The sequence below is a fragment of the Anser anser genome (genome assembly GCF_964211835.1).
Source record: "Anser anser genome assembly, chromosome: 4".
NCBI classification, from domain to species: Eukaryota; Metazoa; Chordata; class Aves; order Anseriformes; family Anatidae; genus Anser; species Anser anser.
Genome location: NC_139724.1, coordinates 53032484 through 53051574, shown reverse-complemented (window position 1 = coordinate 53051574; position 19091 = coordinate 53032484). Strand labels below are relative to the sequence as shown.

The following is a 19091-nucleotide window of genomic DNA, read 5'->3' as shown; positions in this document are numbered from 1 at the left end:
TTAAGTTATGAAAATGCTTTCAAAAGATGAAATGCTGGAGTAAACTGATTAGTTGAATGGGAAAGAGCAATAAGCTCTTTCCAAGTATAGCTGTCTGCACCACAGTTACCTTGTTATAATGAAAACTATATCAATTTTCCTGTATCTGCTTTGAGAAATTAGGTTTGTCATAGAAAAGACTATTCACAGAAAACTTTATTTTGTAAATGTGTAAATTTTCTGTGATATTTTAAATCCTCTGTTTCTAAGATGATTTTTGTGAACTTGTCGAGGTTGGACTGCTTTCAGTTCTGTTAGTGAAAACACGCAGTGTTTTAGTTCATTCCCCCCTGCAGCCTAGCATAGCTCTTCCTTCTGGAGTCTGTACTGTTGTTCCGATTAAATGGCACTGCACTAAACATTGTTCGCCCACTCCTGAAACATGTTTTTTTGTTTGGCTTTGTGTTGTGTGTTTTTTTTTTTCATTTTTTTTTCAGCAAAGTAGTTATGAAAACATTAAACAAAGCAAAACAAAACAAAAACAATTTGCTTGAGTCTCTTAAAGAGAGGAGATAACGATAGCCAAGAAAATCTACCAGATGGTTCTTTTAATAAATACATTAAAGTCTCTTTTATTTTTCTCCAATTTTAGCGACTAACATAACAGAAACTTTCAGACCATCAAACCAGTTTTCACAATCTGTCATAAGTTTGCATTTCACAGAAATAATCCTGACAAGCACTAATAGATGAACGTTGTTGGTGCAATAATAAAACAGTATAAGGCATATTTACACCATCCTTACATACAGAACACTGTACACACAAAAAAATCACAGACCCAGAACAAAGCAAATTCAATCCCTTAGACGTTTTACGTTTATAGGCTTGGTATCAAACAAATAATTCTCCAAGCAACAGACAACCTCTTGTTCTTGTGTGATTTATTTGTAACATTGTGCTCATGCAAAACAGGTATTTGTTTTATTGCATTAACATTGAAAGAACATTGGGAGTTAGTTCTGAAACCAGTTCAATCAAATTTTCAACCCTGTTTCTCTTCATCCATAGCAAGTCTGAGTCATTTTTATTTGTGACATAAAACGAGGCATTAACTGATGATTGAGATTTTTATTTGATAAATTCCAAAATGATAATGAAGCTCAACTGACTACAGTTCGAAAACCATCTTTCTTCACCATGCACGTTTTTCTTTGCTATTATGAGGTGGTTTAGATGAGACACTTTTTTGTATTTTTAAGTTTCTATCTTTTTATATATATTTTTAAAGAAACCATGTACTATCCAACATCCACTGTTCACAGAAGGAAATAAGCAGCAGGAATAGCTCTGGTGGCAGAGTTGGCCAGGAGGAGGACATCAGTAAGTTAGTGGCAACTTATTAAACATCAAATGCCCCAGAGATATGTAATGAAAGAGTTGAGTACTATAACCCATATTTCTGTAAGAGTTCAGACTGCCAGGGACGTTTGCGCTCTGGAAAGTAATCTGGAATGTGGATTTTTTTAAAATCTTGAATGCATTTTCTCATTTCTTCCTCAACACTCAGCTTCTCACATACCTTCTTTTTGGAAAGATTTGTTTCTCTGGACTTGCTAATGAGAGTTTGAAAGAGTTCACTGTTCCTGCGTTTGTCTGGCGGTGGCATCCACTGCACTGGGGCCTTCTTAGATGGACGATCCAAAGTCAGAGTATTTGGCTGGTGAGCTGTGGACTGCTGAGTGCTAGAAGCATTTTCTTGAGGAGTGCTTGCTTCTGAGTGGCTGTCACAACTTGAGGTGGACAACTCGTTGCAGGAAGTCCCACTTTCACTACCCTTGTCCAAGACTTTGTCGTGCTTCCTGTCCTCATGGTCTTGTTTGGGGGAAACAGTTCTCTGTGGTGGCCCTAATACAAGGCAGGAAAGAAAAAGTATTAAATATGTATCGGTTTACACAGAGAACTGATCAGCTGTCATTTAGAAAAACACGACACGGGGTCTCAGCTGAGATAAAATGGAGGCATTTCCTTTTAGTCAAAAGAATTATGTCAGAGTGGTATGTGATCTCTAGGTCTGGTCCTACATGTGTGTTCAGTTGTCAATATCCTCACACCTAAAGATGTTTTCAGCAAGAATTCAATGCCTGCCTAGGAAGAATCCAGGCAATGAAATATGTATAATCCTCACAGATTATCTGCATCAGAAATCCCTGCAGGCAAGTTTGAAAGAGGTATTTTGCCACCACATCCCCAGAAGTTTATTATGAGAAATTAGATTTTGTAGTATTAGGAAAATACTGCCATACATTTTGCAATCTCTTTCCTTTGCTTAAAGAAAAATATTCCAAGGGCATTGATTTTTTAATTTTTTATTTTATTTTCATTTTTATTTTTTTGAAACTCTAATTTATCTGTTCGGAACAGTCTACTGATACCATGCCCTACAGATGTCAGCTATGCAGAAACCCCGGTCTCCAAAAGAGTATTAATCCTGGAATAACAGAGATTGTTCTGTACTGACAGTCTTTAGGCTTTTTATTATTATTTATTTATTTATTTTTGCCATATACTCATTTCACTCCCCTCCTACTGTCAGTTGTTATGCCAGATTTGCCTCAGTGCACATTCAGGATTAGATTGTACATCTCCTACTGCACAAGCTGGCAAGGAAAAGGAGGCTATGAAGTTATCTGCAACGAAGCACTCTGTAGCAGCAGAGAGAGCAAGCTGATGGCCTATCAGCAGGAATTGCTCCGTGCTTCATGCAACTGAAAACAGGATCAAGGCTGTATTCTCTCCAGATATTATTTTTGCTTTGAAGTCTTGAGCAGAATTATGAATGTGAAGATGGTTGTCGCTAAATCTGTACAAGTATTTTCATTTCCGAAAACTTATTTCAAAACTCCAGCTGTGAAATGATGTTATGCTGACATCATATAAACATCATGATGTCAGTTTGGGACACTATCTAAAGCTCACAGAAATATGTACAGAGTTCAACAGGCTTCGGATCAGAGCAAAGATGTTTAAACATCTAAATGAAAATGAAGAGCAGTATTTCAGTGACAGTTGTGTGTCTGCTAGGAATCCTGACAGAGTCCAAACAGCATCTAAATGTCTTATCAAACCTAGCTTACCCTTACAGGTTACCCAAACACCACAAGCATCAGTTACTGTCTTTGCTTGGACCAAAACTCTGGGTATGACAGCCCAACTCCGAGTTAGTGGGACAAAGTTGCAAGGAGATTTTTGAGTCACTTATTATTCTGTTTTTCAGAACTACAAATCAGAAATACAATTACAATTATAAAGAATGCAGGAGCAATACAAACACTCTAGTGTCTTTTTGACAGTGCAGTTCTATGATTCAAAGGAATCTAAGAAGATGGCAGTATTTTATAAGAGACACAGGGGAAAACAAAAAAAAGAAAAACACAAAACCAAATATATAATAAACTAACAAAGCAGCACTCAACAATCTGCACTTCTTTTGTTTAAGACAGCATCCCAAGATACTGTGCCACATTTCTGTAGTCCACCTGGAGAAATCCATGAATAATCAAGATCCAAAGAGAAGAGAAAACAGTCCATCAGGGCTTGTACTTACATTATTCACAGTGGAAATCACAAGTGATTTTCTACTTCTTTAGTAGAAAATATTTAGTGCCCGGCTGCAGAAATTTCCCTTCTCTTTCTCTTCAGGTTCACCTTCTTAAATAGATTTACATGCCTGCCTTCTATTATTGTATCTGGCACTTCATTTCATACCTCAAAACCGTTGTATGAATATGCTAAATGTAGACAGTCAGCTGACATCATGGAATTACTCTGCCTGTGCAGCATGCGATTATAAAACTGAGTGATTATAAAACTGAGTAGTTAATCAGATAATGATTTCAGTATTGTTACTGTGATTTTCAATAACATAATTAACACCAATGTCTAGTTTACAATCATAGCTTCTTCAAATGTAACAACAGAGTCTGCGATTGAGAAATTAGTTTAGTGTTAGCAACACCCTGTAGACTTCAACTCTGTCTTTCCTGACCATTTTTTTTTTTTTGCTGTAACCACGTGAATCAAGATATTATGTCTAGTTGGTCTATTACTTCTTTATTGCTATTCCTTGTTTCTCCAGGGCTCAAACCTGCACTGTACTAAGGATCTAATTCAAAAAAAGTATTGAAACACACATACATACTTCCAAGAATATAAAAAAAATAAATCCATTTTACAGCTACAAGGTTATCCAACTGCCTGATATTAGCAGGTATGTAAATGTTTATTTGGATCAGGGCCCTGACGTTCAGTACCTTACAGCTCTGAATTGCCTAAATTCACAATGAATTTAATCCATACACAGGTTTCTCTCACACCTCTGCTTTTAAAAATCAACAGATACTCCCTCAGAAAGAATTATTTATATGCTCCTGTACTTCTTTCTCGATAGCGCATTATTAACAGAAGTAAAAGTCCTGCTGAATTAGAGTTTTTTTTCTCACAGTATTTTACATCTGCTTAAACCCCCAAAGAATTTATAAATACACAATCAAGGGTCCTGAGAAGAAATTTGTTTTATTTTCAAAATTAGGGATTATCAGATAAATATAGATATCTCTCTGTTTCAGAAAGCAACTCCTTATTGCCCTCATTTGTGACTGGGACTGTGTGACGGGGTGTTGGCTCCACTATACCTTCTCAGCCCTTCCAAAATATCACCAAAGATGTTCATACAAATCAGTCTACCTGGCAATATTTATTTTCCGCAAGTATAGAATAGGTCTATAGAATAGAAACCCAGAGAAAGTATATTTGCTCTACTGTGCATGTAACTAAAAGGCTTCACTGACTTCCAGCCTTCACCCTTTCCTGTCCCTCTTTCTCCTGCCCTTTCCAGGACCTCTTACCTGCTGCTGGTTCTCCAGCTGGAAGCTGGAAGTGAGTCACTGCATCTTGGTCCTTTCCAACTCATTCGCCTCTACCCATATATGTCTGGTTGTCCTCTCCACTGCCCAGTTCTCCCAACATTTCCCAGTTAACACTTTTCTGGGCAGTTCGAATACATAATTAGAATAATTGAGTTGGAAGGAACCTACAAAGATCAAGCCCAACTCTTGACCACTTCAGGACTAACCAAAAGTCAAAGCATATTATTATTAAGGGCATTTATCCAAATGCCTCTTGAATGCTGACAGGCATGGGGCATCAACCACATTGCTAGGAAGCCTGTCACAGTGTTTGACCACCCTCACAATAAAGAAATTTTTCCTAATATCCCTCTTTTTTTAAAAAAAAAACAAACAAACCACAACCTTTTCCTAATATCCTCCCCTGGCCCATCTTTGTGCTGTTCCCGTGCATCCTGTCATCAGTTATCAGGAAGAACAGGCAGGTACCTCCCTCTCCCCTTCCCCTCCTCAGGAAACTATAGAGAGCAGTGAGGTCACCTCTCAGCCTCCTTTTCTCCAGAGTACACAACCCAAAGTGTCCCTAGCCTATCATCAGAAGGTGTGTCTTACAAGACAAAAATTTTTAGCAAATACTTTATATTTATTGAGAATGCGTCTTAAAAACATTGCAGCATTGTTAATAAAATAATGATGTAAAAATCCAAAACAACCTTCCATGTTTTAAACTGATTTCATCAAAAATGAAAACAGGAGGACAACGAGGCTTAAACTGACTGATTATCTTGGAAGGCTCGAAAACATGATAGCAAAGAGAACAAATGCTATTTTTATTTGTATTTATTAAAAAAAAATCTAATCCAACAATATGGTTTTCAATTTGATTCATAATTTTTGCATGAATGAGAATATTGGCAGTATGTGATTTGCATATGATTTTGCATGACACGAAGACTTTTTTCTCATCATTTTGCGTAGCTACATAGGATTTCAGTCTGGTACACAGCCTTGTTAATACTCCTGAATGAAATTTTCTTCTACTTAGTTTCTCACATTACATTATTAAACAAATCCTATTGTTTTATGCTTTATTCTTAAAAATCTAAGTAAAATTAACTGTATTTAATAATCTATTGTAAAAAAGAACAACAACAACAACAAAAACCCCTCATCAAATCCCATATTATGATGGACTCATCCATCTTGTATATCTACCTTTTTTATTACTTTTCACCAACATTCAAAGTATTGCACTAACCTAAAAGCTTAGAGAAAAGTCACCTGTGAATTTTGATGACAGGTTATGATTACTGTGAGAACATTTTCATTAACAGACTTCTGAGTACTTAGTATGTTACTTTTATGATAAAGGACTATGTTTTTTTTTTTTTTTGTCTAATTTCACCTTTATTTTTTAAAAAGATTTTTTTTTTTTCAAAAAAGCTATAACAAGATAGCTCTATAAACCCAATATATTTGTGGTTTGTATTGTTACTCTGATTTTCAATAATATAATTAACACCAATGTCTAGTTTACAATCACAAGGGCACATATTCTGCCCTTGTGAGGCCTCACTTGGAGTACTGCATCCAGGTTTGGTGCCCCCAGCACAAGAAGGATGTGGACCTCTTACAGTGGGTCCAAGGGTGGGCCATAAAGATGATCAGAGGCATGGATCTTTCTTCACCTCTCCTCTGAAGAAAGGTTGAGAGACCTGGGGATGTTCAGCGTGAAGAAAGGAAGGCACTAGGGTGACCTCACTGCAGCCTTTCAGTAAGGGGGCTTATAAAAGAAGATGGAGAGCAACTTTTTGCTCAGGCAGATAATGATAGGACAAGGGGGAAGGGTTTTAAACTAAAAGAGGGGAGAGTTAGATGTTAGCAGGAAATTCTTCCCTCAGAGGATGGTGAGGCACTGGAACAGGTTGCCCAGAGAAGCTGTGGATGCCTCATCCCTGGAGGTTTTCAAGGCCAGCTTGGATGATGTCATGGGCACCCTGATCTAGAGGTGGCATCCCTGCCCATGGTAGGAGAGTTGGAACTAGATGGTCTTTAAGGTTGCTTCCAACCCAAGCCATTCTATGATAATCTGTGGCATATTAATGATATTTCCACTGATAGGAGAAAATCCAGCTAATTCCTTGAGACCAGCATGGGATTCAGCTTGCCTCTTACCACCAGAGTTGTAGGTTAAAACTAGCAACTGTAAGTTCTATGCTATATCATCTTATTGAAATCTCTTCTGTGAACATACACTTTTTGAAGAATAGTGCTTGATGGCAAAGAAGTTTACAAAAGGACCACTGCACTCTGTCCTCTTAAATGCACAACAAAATCAAGCTAAATCAACTGCTCTATGGCCAGAAAAAGAAATATAATATTTATGTTGTGGTGTTTGCTTGTTTGTTTTTTTTAAAAAATAGCAAGTAAAATAATTAAAAAGCAAATAAATAAAGAAATAGATAAAGAAATAAGTAAATACTCAGTTTTCATCTTGTGTCTCCTCTGGAACAAAATTTCAAACCAGTTTTTGGATTAAAAGCCAGATCCAAAGAATGCTTAGTATAAAATAGTGAAGTATTTTTCAGAAGGAGGATTGAAACTCAGATTTTCCTATTTTTATTTCTCCTTTCAGATGAGTGATCAACTGCTATGGGTAGCCAAATGCTCACACTTGTGTGTTCTTTGACCCAACTGAGACTTGGCTTTAGTCAATGCAAAGTAGAATAGCTTCAATAAACTGAAGAGAATGTTCCCTTCACCTTCAATTACTCTAGTGCCTTCAGGGTAATATATACATTTGGAAGACGTGAGTTAACTTCCCTCAGGCACAAGAGAGAATTAGTATCTGGGAGACTTTGATTTATTAATGCTTTAAGCCCTGAACTCTTGCATTAAAGGCCAATACTGTTGACAAACCAACTTCGGTACTTGGAGCAGAACCTAAATTTTATGTGACCTAAGAAAGCCAAGCAAGTCAGCTTCCAGATGAGACTGACACAGAAAGGTCTTGTGAATTGCAGCACAGCTTCCTTAACATGAAGAATAGCACTTAGGTTACTCACATCTTAACAAAACAGTTTTGTAACTATGACCTATGATCTGGCAAAGCTTCAAGTTCATGTTTTCAGGACATGCAAATTGGTTTGGCTTCACTAACAATCTGATTCTGATCTGTGAATCTGGTTCCAAAACTGCATCCATTTAAAAAAAATGTTTTAGACCAAAATGTTGACCCCATTCAAGTCAGAGACAACATAATCTGTGACCTTAAGTTATAAAAAATGGATTTCAAAAGAGTGTTCATTCTAGTGTGAATGTAAAAAAAAAAAAAAAAAAAAAAAGATCTTAGAAGGAAAGTAATTTAATGATGAAAGGAGTGAAAAGATACTGTCTTATTGTTAATGTTTCAGAGCATCACGATTTTTAGCAATGTTTATTTGTTGTTTGAATACGTGGATATTTCAACAGGAAGAATATCTGTGTGATTGCACATTTGATGAAGCATTTTATTTAAATCCCCTTACCTGCCATGAAAAGTTTAAAAGGCACTGTGTAGAGATTTTGGCTGTACCAGGCATAGATCTCACAGGAGAAATTACCCTTTAATAGTGTTAAACTTGGTGGTGTGTGAATGGATATGTGGTACTTGAAGGGAATGAACCAATTCATCTTTCAGATTAGTACCACATGCCTGTAAGTGATAAGTGCTCTGTCTCAAAAACAAAACAAAAAACACAACACAAAAATATTTTTTTCTGTCACATTTACTACCATCTGATGTTAAATTAACTTCTAGAAAGGGTATAGTAGAATGAGTTAAACAAATCATTTATTTATTGAAAATTTCTTTGTTTACTTCCAGTAAAGCTGTATTTGAAATATTAACATTATTCACAATATAAAGAGATTAACTTATATAGAGGGAACTACCTTTGTTATTTGGAATGACTGAAGATATGCAATAAGCACTCTGATGCCCAACTTGAATTCATTAGATACTTCAACCTAGTCTTGTTTTGAACAAATAACAAAACCATACTCTTTCCATTTATTAGTTTTCTGACTGGGTTCTGTGGTAGGCAGAACAGTACATAAATATAGGAGAGAGTCAATGAAATTCTGACACAATTTGTTGCATTCCAGTAAAACTAACAAAGAGTCCACAAAACCGTTTTTAAATGTATTAATCTGAAAATTGTGAAGATGTACCAAGAAATGTCATTTCTTGGACCCAAATCTGAAACCTTTCTTAAGATAATTTTGATACTTAAGGACAACTTAAAAATGAGTTCATTGATATATATGAAAAATAAATAAATAAATAAATAAAAATCATAAAAATCAGGCATCTTCCATACCTTCACTTGCAACAGTGAACAGACCAAACTAATTGTATTTCAGAAATATCTCAGCAACTTCTGGTAAACATCCTTGTCATTCATTTCCTAACTGTCAAGTAGGTTTGCACTCAGCTCTATGTGCTAATATTATCTGCCTCTTTTTGATTATTTTTCAGTGGCCAGCAGAGTTAAGAGCTAAAATCTTTTGTTCTGTCCACAAGAAATGTTAGTTTTCAAAAAAAAAAAAAAAAGAGCTATTCCTTAAAAAAATAGTTAATTAATATTAAACTATACCAAATCATCTTCAAATTATTAATCTATTGATCTGAAATTTAATAAGACTTATCTAGGGTGATATTCTCAATTGACCACAAAAAGAAGTCAGGAGAACAGTATCAAAAGCAGGACATTTTATCATGTAGTTCTTATAAACTCCCTTAAGACTTCATTGCTTCTTTCCCCTAGCTGATGCTGACAGAAAGCTTATCTTGTTACCGTTGATCACTGGAAGAGAATTCCTTGATGCAAATCCCAAGCTTCCAACTCTCTCTTTAAAGCTAAAAGGAAAAGTGTCTTCTCAATTCTTTCAACACCAGGATAGTGGTCTAGATACTACAATAAAATCCCAGTTTCAAGGATCCAGATGTCTTTAAGTTATTCTGTTTTAACTATTTTCTTGAAATTACTTCTACCACAGGCTTAAATTACAAAAAAAAAAAAAAAAAAAAAGTCAGAAGTAGACAATGCACTTGCAAAAGCTTTATGGGGGCAGATTGACAAAGAAAGATAATCATTCCATCTTCATATTGCAGAAACAAACCCTAGATGCATCTCCCTCCCAGGATTCATAGGACAAACTATAAATTACTGTTTAACCTATGGGTTTATAGACTCACTATTCTCTTTCCTATCCTGTATCCTTAGGCTGCATTCAAAGAAAACAGGTGTTGGGCTGGGGAAGGACTTTTAGATCCCTGTGCTTTCCTTGGATCTCTGAGGTTGCCAAATACTTCTGGCAACTTATCATTCACCTTCCTCACTCCCTTTCCCTTTCTTCTAAGAACATATTTAAGGATAACCTAATCAGGAATTTCAGTCTGTCATCAACTGCATTGCTGGCTGCTGCCTTCTGCTTTGTAAATATTGATATTGGTTGGGCATCTGCTCAACTGTGAAACAGTCTTTTAGCCACTGGATCTGTATTTGGCAAAGCCCTAATCAGAGCTTTAGGCAACACGAAGTTGAATCCCTTTCCACCAAGATAAGTAACACTCTTTTTTGAACGACTCACATTTTATTTTTCCTAAATTAGTTTTAACTTCTCAGCTGTCAGATGCAGCTCCCTGTGTGGCCACACAAATGCTTGTGCCAGAACTAAAGGCACCAAAGGGACAGAAAAGAATACAAGAGAAGGGATTGCATTTTTCAGAGAAGGCTTATGGCAACTTGAAACATACATGAAACTATAACTTGTGTTTTTCCTACACACACGTACAGTAATAATGTCCTCATCAGCATGTAGTTTACTTTCAATAAAAATATACCTGGAATGTAAAAAATACCCACTCAAATAAGATCTACCAAACACAAACTTATTTCAGTGGGACTTCGGGGATTCTGTCACTTCCAAAAACACTGCTACGCCCACAGAAGCTCAAAAATTATTTCAAGACTGAAGGAGAGGGATTAAGACAATGATCTCAGGAATCTTTGTTTTGATATTTTCTTTTAATGTAAATTCATTCACAAGCCTTACATTGGTAAGAACTCTTTGTGACGGACAGCATGGGCAGAAAAAAAAAAAAAAAGACAAAATCCCTAATCTCAGACAATAAAACAAACTTTTTCCTCCACAGTTTTACTTCTAGTTTGTCTGGTATTATCTCACATTTCTTTGCTCTGTCAATTACTTTGTCAATCACTTTAGATAAAATGTGTAATCTCCACTTCTTCCTTCCATCTCTTTCAATTTCACAGGTTTCTTTCCTACTGGCATGCAAAATAAATTAATGTTAATGTGAATTTACAGAATGTGTATAAAACACACTAGTAGAAAGTTGCCAAAATACCACGCACTGGCTTGAAAGAAGTGTCTCATTAAAGAAATATATTTTAGACATCAGCAATTTTGGCAGGCTTACATGATACTAATGATAGCACTATAGGCAGTATGCAAGTACAAAATAATGAGAAATATACACTAAGAAAAAGTCTGTATTTTAATTTTGATTATTGACAGAAAGCAGAGAATGAAATGAACAGCTTAAGAGTCCACAGCGAGTTTTCCTAAGAGTTGAAGAACTAACAGAGTGGCAATTCAGAATATACTCAGATTATATTTGCATAGTTTTATGCCTTTCCTTGCAGGTTCTTGGGATGTGTCAATCTTCAAGAATGCTGTGAAAGGACCTGAAAGCTTTTCCTCAGTAACAGTGATGACCATCAACGAAATCTTTCTTACTTCTATGTACAAGCTTTGAAGTACATTTCAGACTAACATTTCAGTAATAACAGTGCCATTCACCTATTTTATCATTAATGGCTGGTACATGGAAAATAAAGTAAAATAATATGAAATTAATGAGGCATCGCATCCTAAACTATGTAAAGCACATGCTGATAATAGCACACTATATTTAGATCCAAATTCCTAGATCAGCCTTATGGAACATTGAAAGCATTCACCCTAATAACTATAGAAAATGTGAAAACATGCAGAAGAACAATCTTATTTATCTGGTATATATTTAAGTAAAATAAAAGTTATTGAATATTGAATTCACTTGACACATATTTTCTCCTGTGCAAAAAAAAAAACAAAAAAACAAAGAATTTGCAAATGATTTGTATCTAGAAATATTATATATCTACACTTACTCAACCAAAATATTGTGACTATATCACATAAACCCACAAACAAAGACTGAAGACTGAATTCACTGAATGAATTCTCTTTGGGAAACAGTGAAACAGCACAGATCACAACTGCAGTGCAGTAAACAAAACGTGAAATCCTTAACAGAAATCCTGAGTATTTGCAGAAGAGCAAACTACATTTGTGACAACACAGAATCAAAAGCATTTAAGGGACAGGAGTACACTGATCACAGTTAAAATTTCAAAACAGCAATATTCAAAACATCAAAAAAAATTGTCATGCACTTCTTGGACAACATGTGAAGATGTGTGATGTTATATATCTTGAACTAAACTAAATGCTATCATGTAATCAGATACAAGGAGTAAAAATGAAGACCCAAAAAGGATTTGCCTTTATTAAAGATGTGGCTGTTAATAATAATAAATTTATTCCTCTTGCAGTTGCAGACTATATGCTCTATTAATCACCTGCATTGTGCACAATGTAGTTAGGCTGCATCAGCATTAATTAATAGATGACCTTTGCGCCTAAACAGTTTAAAATCTAAGAACATGACAAGAAACAACAGATGGGAAGAGACAGATGGGAAAGTACCAAAAAAATGCAGTATTGGTCAGCATGATAGGCTGCTTGTCTCAGACCTCCAGCTGTCTAATCTTTTGTCAAGACCTATATGAGCAGCATAGAAACAGAGAGTTTTAAGGAGGATTTTGAAGGAGAATAACACAATAGCAGTCCAGATTTAAGAGGTATTTTCTTCCTCAAGTAAGGAGCAGTATCAGCAATGACATGAATGTGAGCAATAGATAAAGTCACCATGGTCTGGTTGAAGCCATGAGTTAAAATTACAACAGGAAATATGTGGGGGCTAGGTGAGGATAGTCAATCAAAGGCCTGGAGTGTGAGGACGAACAACCCACCTTTGACATAAAACTGAAAAATTTAATGTAGGGACTGAGAAACAAGGGTCAAAACAATAAACTACTTAAAAAATATATATTATTTATTTATTTATTTATTTATTAACAGCACAGAGCAGATGCTCTGTAAGGAGAAAAAGTTTTCTTTTCCACAGTTACGTACTTAAAGTTTGGATGGAAGAAGAGGAAAATAAAGACCACTTATTAAAAGTATAATTAATTATTCATGTTTCTAAGCAAGCTCATTTAAGACTAAAAATACATGTTGCTGTTAATATACACAAAAGTGCCTATGACCAGTTTTCATTTTTATGTAATTTTCATTTTTATGTAATTTATTTTGATAAGGTAGAAAATACCATTTGCCAGAAGATTTTTCTGTGCCCTCTGTTATGCAGCTATGTAGGCCAATGGAGCTTGCTGGTCCTGGTTAGCTTTTCCATGATTTCCTCAACACTTCTTACAATACTCTCCTAAAATGCTTTCTTGCACCACCGTAGCTCTTCCTAAAGTAGTCCTCCCTTCTTCTGGCAGCACTAATCAACAGCTAAATTACACCAGACCTGTTCTGAGCACTTTTAGGTTCTTAACATCTGTCCTGCAAACACTATATACACTTCTGATTCTATTCAGCTTATTATGGATGCAACACAATGCATGAATTTGTAAGCAGAGAGATCTTGCCTGCAATATTTATTTATTGCTTAAATCCCTCACCAAAAATATTTGCTGCAAGGTGACATCTAGTTGTGCCCAATGGTTGTATTTACATGTAACATTTCCACCCCTGACCAAGTTAAAAAGACACTGGTTCCCAGCCCAGAGGAAACCAAGATTATGATAGGTAGGAGGAATTCATTCTCCCCTTATTTCCAAAGTTTCAGATATCTTATCAGGAGACACAATAAATATGCATAACTGAGATATTTAATCACTTAACACAGTTACATGAATAAATTACGCCCACCACAGACTGAAATGTGTTTATTTAAGCTCATTCTTTCTTGAAATATTAACTATATTTGAAAAGTTTTTAAATAATAAAAATGTTAAATAATAAAACATGCACTGATTTTCCACTATCTTGCAAATTGAATACAAAATAGGTCCAAAAGACTATCATTTCTTTCATTATTGTTAGAATTTTGGATTTTATGAAACATACCATATCTTGAGATATTCACAAAACTTATCAGTGCAGAAATATAGATATTAGTCAATTATCTAATTTAGCCCTAATAGAGGCAAAACAGACAAACTACAAGAATCAGTATGAGAATTTCAGAGATACACATTCATTTATACATTTTACAGCAATTCCAGTAAATTATTTGAATAATGTTTGAATTAAAAGTAGTAACAACAAAAACAGTAAGAGCAGAAAAGAAAAATATATTTAATGTCATTTTGGGACAGTTGAAAGTACTATTGAAAGTTATTGCTTCAGATTTCATCTGCCAAACAAACATGAGCAATTTTCATTTTAACATAATTTTCATTTTTCCTACCTAATAGGAAAAACATTTCATAGAAAATTACAACCTCACTCTGATTATCACTAACAGTTTTGCCTCAGTGTGACCAATGTCAAGTCAATAATTGTTTTACTAGAATTTCATTGTCTAAACTATTTTACTTTTATTTTATTTTTCTGTCTTTTTTTTTTCTGTCTGACAGGCTCAAAAGAGGATTGGCCAGCAGATGGAATAATTACTTGGGAGTATCATCACAAAAAAAGTTACTGGGTTAGAATAGCAGCATTCAATGCATTTTAGCAAGTAATCATTCATAATGAATATAATCTCATTTTGTATTAATTGGCATCTTCATTGCATTCATCTAAGAGCTGTAATATCTTAGTTGTACAAATATACTAAAACACACAAACATTAAGATCTGGAAGAAGATAAGGGGCAGCTGATATGAAAACACTTCTTTCTTCTAATAACCATAAGGTTTGGGAATATTTCGTCTTTCAGAATACAAGACTCATTTGTTGCCTTACAGGTGACAAAAAGAGCCTAGAATAAGTCGTAGTTCTGCATTTGGAAGTTTCCAACAGCATCTCAAACTGAAACCTGCTTTTGACAACAGCTTGAGGTGTGCTTTTTTTCTGTCACGCTCCAGAGATGACAAAAGACTATATGCATAAGGACTGTCAGGGGTGTATGATGTAACTTCAGTAACTCAGACTTCCAAGTGCTATCTGTGTGGTGATTAATCAAGGAAAGGCCTACATGTTACTTTTCTTCTCATTCTATCCCCCAAACAGGAACCAAAGGTCAAAATACTCCTCTCTTTCATTGGCCTCAGGATTTTTGTACAAAACGTTTTGCTTCCAACATCTTGTTTCTCTTAATATTACTCATCTGATTGCCTCAAATGTTAGCTTCATTTAACCAAGTTTTACCAATGATAGCATATCTTTCCTAATCACCTGTACATTGAGCTTTCAAATGCAACAAGACATTTACACTGAACAAATTGGTTTTGTGTCTGAAAATGTTATTTTCTTCTGCTTTTCAATGTCATTATGAACATCAGTGTGCCCCTGCCTTGGTGCCTGAGTTTCTCCATCTGTTAAATGTGGGTGGTCTCTTCTGAAAATGTTTTCCAGATCTACTGCTGAAAATATTGCATGATAACTGGATACTCATAATATTAAACCAGAAGAAATATCACTGAGATGGGTTACACAATAAAGTACAGCTTGGGCAAAGAGAAAGTAAAATCAAGATCATAAACTCAGTAACAGGTTTATTTCTTGAAACTACAGAAGATATCACCCTTTTTCATTCTTACTTGGTTTCTGCTCTGCTAATGAGTGGTATTCCATGGTATCACTGTGGTTTGACAAATTTAGGAAAGCAAATGAAGTCTAAACACGAGGCAACTACTCTGTCCTTAATGGAAAAGATGAATGAAGATCCAATGATCTTAACATTGGTTCTTCTGGCTGCTTCTAATTGACTTTGATTTTCACTCATCAGTCGACAGTTTATGACATTGTTCCTTATTTCCTTTTAAAGAAAGTGCAAAGAAATTTGGAAAAGAGGAAGAAAAATGTATCAATATGGAGTCCTGCATTTTTCATACAAGATACTGTAAGTTACATGCTGAAAAGCTAGCTTTCATGTTATCCTTACTATGCATGAATGGCAGAGCTTCAGAGCTGCCTGTATTCCAGACGAGGTCACAGATGTGAGATGAACACTGGTAGACACTTTTTTTAACAGAACAAAAATGTTGATGTTTCCCTTGAAAGAGAATGTATTTAAAACAAAAACAACAAAAGAGCAACCAATTTCAGAACAGGAAATAGTTCTGTCTTTATTTCTGCAAGGATTTCTTCCACACTTCTTAAATTCCTTTCCCCTCATTATGATTATGAGGGTAAAAATCCCTGGCAAAATATATTTGTAATATCCTAGTCATAGTGGAGGTTTTACATGTTTTAAGTATATGATGGACTAGAAAAAATTTGCTTCTTCTCTTGCTCAGGATGTGTGTTTTTGTGATTTTTGCTTTTTAATTTTTTGTCTCTTGTTTTAAGACAATTTTTGTCATTTCAGCAATTTACATGTATATATATATGATATATATATACAATATATATATTAAAGATGAAATCTACATAAGTAAAAAAAATGAATAATTATTGAATTAACTTCCAATACTTTTGAAATTTTCTGTTTTTCTTTTCTTTTCTCTCTCTTTTTTTTTTTTTTGGGGGGGGGAGGGAAGGAATAAATTCATTTACATCCGTGTGCCTCAAATGTTTTAGCTTCTGATGAAACCCTTATTTTTCACTGAAAAAATATTTCAGCAGATTTTTCTGAACACAACCATATATATATATCCTCCTATATCTCCCTAAGTCTGTAACACAACTGAACCAATAGTTCTACAGATTATTATTTTATTATATATTTCTGAAGCTATTTAAAGTCTTTATGTGAAAGACTAAAACAAAGAAAGGGGCAAAGAATATGGACTATTTTAACATGCATGGCAAAGTAATTAGAATAAGAGTATTTATGGATTATGCAGTATCTATGGATAATGTAGACATAGATAATGCAGTACTAAAAATATAGATATAGGAATACATTGCTATTAATGGTAAGACATTACATAATATAACATAAAATATGACACTTTTTTCCTCAGCAGGTGGAGGCAGGCAATTATTTTACAATCATCATATCCTTTGCTTCCTACTGCTATTGTTTGCTCAGTAATGAGAATTTCAGTTCTGGCACATTCATAGGGATGCATTTTTGATAGCATGGATCAGATCCTGATCTGAGTTGCAGTACTGTAAGTATAACTTTGTTTCAGCTATGCTGAAGGAGGTGCTTTGGTCTTTCACCAAACTTAAAACAGAACTTGAGTTCACTGACAACATCTCATTTATTATCATACATCAACCTGAATATATGCAAAAGAGACACAGTGCTATATTCAGCAATGTTATAGATGGACCTGGAGGAACTTAACACCTTCTGAAACTTCTCTGTTTCAAAAAACTCAGAAATGCTTTCATAGTCATCATCAAACAGCGCTGCTAGGATTGGAACCATTGTATTGCTCTTGCAGTTCATTTTTATTGGTTGTGTATTTAGATATGTTTTTAAAGCATAGCTACTAGGAAAGGATTCATCATTTTTAGATGATGAATTATTTTCTGCCTTGTGGAACAATCTCAGTAGGCGGTCCAGGAACACAGACATTGAAAGCTAAAAGCCTGGAAAATAGAAAACTCTGCTATAGATTGCACAGTGAAGCAATAGCTGAGTCAGGTTTCTCAGGATGACAATTTTGGAGTTGTCTAAGTTCCAGCATATATACTTAAATCTTCCTTTTTTTTTTTTTTTTTTTTTGTTATGTGGTTTTCAGTTTTTCCGTAACTGGAACATAGCTTACAGATGTTTGCAAAACATTCATTTGATTGAATGCTTCTCTCCTGTCATCTCTCATGTAAGCAATGAAAAATTTGGAAAATTTCCAGTCATGTTTTCCTCCTTTATATTTCTTTAATAAAGGCTTCACTAAATGTATTAAGCATCTCAGTTTAGCCAAAATAAAAGGAAAACCTTATGGCTGGGAAGTAAATGAGTTAAAGAGGCTTGGAAATAGTAGTATATGGTAGTGTATGGTAGTATATGGTAGTATATGGTATGTGCCTGCTTGATTCCTTAACCCTTGTCCAAGCCTGGATATCAGGACAAAGTAGATTGATGTGAGAGCCCTCTTTTCCAAAACAAAAATAAAGCTCTTACGTGCATCAAGGGACACCCTGAGAATTGGCTCAGTTTATACAGAAGCAAATATTGCCTGATATGCACAATTTCAGACATAAGAAATAGCGATAGTCACTGAATGGGAGTCCACAGCATTAAACTAAACCCCCTCTGTGAGCAGCATGTCTTTTCAGGATTAACAATTTATGAAGTTAATGCAAATCTAAGTATGCAGCTGTCCTTTTCTATTTTTAATAAACAAAAAGAAAATGTCATGAAGGAAAGGGGGAAAAAGCTGTTTCTCAGCTGCAACTGTACAGAAAACAGTGGCAGCATTATTCTCTGGGCTGTAAAATTCTACTAACCAGTATTGTCATGGAGCTTAAGAATACAAGATAGGCCCAAACATTTTAACTCAATTTATTGTGCCTTCATGTTATTATTAAAATGTTCTTTGAATGAACTTATTTTAACTGATCGTAAAATAAATATGAGTTTATGTGTCATGGCTTTGCATAAACAACCGTTGCTGCTCTAAATATTCCAAGATTTCATTGACTTTTCTTGCTGTTTTATGCAAGAATTAATAATGTCTTAGTTTCCTTAGGCATTTAAGCATGAAGAATCCTTAACTGCTTTGCCAAATTATATACATGAAGGAAAACCTTGCAGCATTTAAGTGCAGCAGTCCTCTGAGTGGGCTTTGTGTAAATATACATATTTTTCTGCTTGCCGTGGGTTTCTTAGACTTTGGTGATGGGTGTGCTATAAATACGTTGATAGGAATAGAATCTGCAGCTGCATGAAAAGATGAATTC

General features: G+C 35.0%; 1 protein-coding gene across 1 annotated transcript in view; it reads right to left on the bottom strand.

Moving 5' to 3' along the window:
• Positions 1–582: 582 nt before the first annotated feature.
• The window catches only part of KCTD8 (potassium channel tetramerization domain containing 8), an 89347-nt gene continuing 70838 nt past the window's right edge, over positions 583–19091 (bottom strand). The window contains exon 2 of the mRNA XM_083836416.1: positions 583–1887. Coding sequence (XP_083692542.1) covers positions 1427–1887 — 461 coding nt within the window. The 3' untranslated portion in view covers positions 583–1426. The remainder of the gene's footprint in view (positions 1888–19091) is intronic.